The sequence below is a fragment of the Sinocyclocheilus anshuiensis genome, unplaced genomic scaffold (genome assembly GCF_001515605.1).
Source record: "Sinocyclocheilus anshuiensis isolate Anshui unplaced genomic scaffold, SAMN03320099.WGS_v1.1 scaffold566, whole genome shotgun sequence".
NCBI lineage: Eukaryota > Metazoa > Chordata > Actinopteri > Cypriniformes > Cyprinidae > Sinocyclocheilus > Sinocyclocheilus anshuiensis.
Genome location: NW_015542410.1, coordinates 2,001,856 through 2,005,165, shown reverse-complemented (window position 1 = coordinate 2,005,165; position 3,310 = coordinate 2,001,856). Strand labels below are relative to the sequence as shown.

Genomic DNA, 3,310 nt, shown 5'->3' with positions numbered 1-3,310 from the left:
AGGATGAAGTACGACTCCGGCATCTTTCTCACTTGATCATCTTTCTCACTTTCTCACCATACAGAACGTCAGTTCACTTCAGATTCCTAATGGGAACGCATTAGGACTTTGAATTCGAATTTAAATGCTCATGAACTTCCATACACACACCCCGGTTCCAAGGTCCAACTGCCAAACTCTGTGTTTTTGTACATTTCTACTTTTGATTGGAACGCCGACTGTGTGGGACTCAATCGTATCTCTGCCTCCATGGACGCCCGTCTAATCCAACTCATTCGTTTTTTCGGGGAATATTTCTGTCCTGGCCGCGAGGAGCACCAGTTAAATGCGATGACACACGTCAAGAAATGAGCGGCGATCCCACGAAAGGTTTACTGAACGCCAAACAATCGGCAGAATATTCTTTAAAGGGAGCCAGTGCGTTTGAAGAGGATGAAGTACGACTCCGGCATCTTTCTCACTTGATCATCTTTCTCACTTTCTCACCATACAGAACGTCAGTTCACTTCAGATTCCTAATGGGAACGCATTAGGACTTTGAATTCGAATTTAAATGCTCATGAACTTCCATACACACACCCCGGTCCAAGGTTCGTTCAACTGCCAAACTCTGTGTTTTTGTACATTTCTACTTTTGATTGGAACTCTTGATTCAGTCAGCCAGCTCAACTGTCCAGTGATCTGAAAAGGTATTAACTGGTTAAACCTGGACTAGGTGTTAAACCGAGGAATGTCCAGGCCAATTTCTCAGCTATTGCCACCTGACCTTCCAGCAGGGACCAGTCCACAGCTCGGTCCTGCTAACCCTACAGGTACCACCACCAATGGCCACCTGAATAATTCCATGGCCAGTCTGAAATCCCTTCTTCAACTGCCTATTAAAGGGGACCAGAGAGGGAAAGACTGCTGTGCTGAGATGAAAGGTGACTCTCTCTCTCTATCCCATCCACTAATCCACTCTTACAGTCTCTTAAATAGTGTGTCTTTTAAGATAATCTGTTATCCACAATATAATTTTTGCTTATAGTGTAGTTAAATCATCAATAGAGAGCAGCAGTATAACTTTTGGTGCCTCGCAAGCTCTAGGCTGATCTACCTCAGTTCTGTGCAACCAGGAACCATCTTGTATTCTTCACTCAGTCAGGCTGTTTCCTCGACTCAATGGCTAAATCGTTTACAAATTATGTGAATTGACGGGTTCACTATAAATTAAAAGAAATGAAGGGCCTCTCCCCTCTCTTAAAGGGATTTCTGAAGCACCCATGGCTGCCATTAAAGGGATGCCATCCTAAAATGCATTGAGGTGTTGTCTTAATACGGATGTACACATTACTATTTGCTCAGTTGCGCACTCTTGTGGATAATACAGGTCACTTCAGGTTTAGAAAGGTTTAAAGTAATCAGGAAGAGGAGGATGAATACTGTGACAGCACTTTTAGTAAAAGCCCAGTGTTGTATTATCAAAATGTATTTCTTCATTCTTTAAATAAATTTGTTATTGGTAAATTTTCCAGTGTAATGACATCTTCGCTGCTGTGCTTTGTTGAAAACTCCCACTCTCCATCCATATCTTCTTTCTCTTTCCATTTGTTACCATTGTTTCCCTCTTCCAGTTTATTGGTTGCAACCTCTTGAACATTCCTCCACTTCCAATTTGTCAGGATACTGTTGTTGTAGAGTAAAACACAGCTTTTTCTCAGTTATCACTATGCAGCACATATTCCCCAGCTCCGTCTTCAAAAGCCCCTGTGCTGGAGATGACAGCTCAGCTCCCCGCTTCCCTCAGAAGCACTCATGCAGCACTCTCATTTGCCAGCCAGATCCAACCCCCCACATCTCTCATCTCTCCATCTGAGCGACGGGCAGAGAGAAAGAGACTTTCATCTTGGCTCATGGCATTCCAGCCGTGTACATGGCATTGTGCGTTTCTAAGCCCATTGCAGCTGTGATACTGCAGCAGTTCAAGGGTCATGTACTCGTGAAATTTGTTTATTCATTAAGCACACTGTACGCCTTAATGCATGGGCGCCATGTTTATTTGTGGAAATATGTTGAGATGCACCAATATTACAACTGTTTATTATTTTCATGTTATGGTTGAAAACCGATAAACGTCCAATTAAAATGATATACTGTTTTATCTACATAAATAAAAATAAAGCACTAAAAAGACAATTATTTTAAAAGTGAATTTCGCCACCTAAACATTATAATGTACAGTATGGATTTTAAAAGGATATTCATCTTGAGATTTGCTTAAGATTACATTTAACAGTATTATTAAATAATTGGTGTTTTAAAGATGGACTTTAAGTGAGTTTTAAATGATGGCGAAGATAATCTGAGCATGCAGAATTAAGTATTCCGTATTATCCAGCAGTGTTGTTGTTAACTAAAGCTAAAACTACTGATAATTGTTTGTGGTAATTAAAATAAATCTACATAAAAATGACTAAAATAAACTAAAACTCTAATAAAAAATAAAGTAAAACTATATATATATATTAAAAAGTAATAAATATTTGGATTAAAACATTGAAATAATATAAAAATAAAAGCTGATAAACAGTAAAATAGTAAAATGATTAATTACTATTAAAATAATGTGTAATTAATATTAAAATACTATGTAACTTTTTTTTTTGAGTTTACAAAATGTATACAAATACGTCATTAAGCAATCTTCCAAACCGTGTTTTTGTCTTATTCTTAATCACTACAGAATGCCTACATTTATATTCAGACTATTCTTCCGCAAGACACATGCAGTTTTGTTGATTAACCACTAGAGCTCCAAAAGTTGCATAGTGTACCTTTAAAAATCCTGAATCTTGCTGATAACCGTTATGGTACTGATATATCATGCACAGTGTTGGGGAGTAACTAGTTACATGTAACGGCGTTACGTAATTTAATTACAATAAATGTAACTGTAATCAGTTACAGTTACTTATGAAAATGTTAACGATTACAAAGGGGATTACATTTGAATATTTACACACATCCAAATACAGATTTAATTGATTTTTTCCCCAAATTACACTGACTACTCTGAGACATACGGCCCTATAATGTCCGCGATGCAGAAAACACAGACTGGTTCGTAGAATCCAGTCATAAAAACGGAAGTCCTATAGCCTAACGCGGACGGAATATGCCACATTTTGGATGAATAAATCAAAAGTAGGTCAGTACACTTGAATCAAAGCCGCGAAATGTTGTATATTTTGAATATTGAAGCCGCGAAAAGACAATAGATGAATCCTGCACGTTCTGCGTGTCTGTGGAAATCAGGCGCGAACTGTCCATC

At 38.2% G+C, this 3,310-nt stretch overlaps 1 protein-coding gene across 1 annotated transcript in view; it reads left to right on the top strand.

The window, feature by feature from the left end:
* Window positions 1-219: 219 nt before the first annotated feature.
* Window positions 220-3,310, top strand: part of LOC107693371 (thyrotroph embryonic factor-like) — an 8,777-nt gene continuing 5,686 nt past the window's right edge. Inside the window, exon 1 of the mRNA XM_016492725.1 lies at window positions 220-923. Coding sequence (XP_016348211.1) covers window positions 731-923 — 193 coding nt within the window. The 5' untranslated portion in view covers window positions 220-730. The remainder of the gene's footprint in view (window positions 924-3,310) is intronic.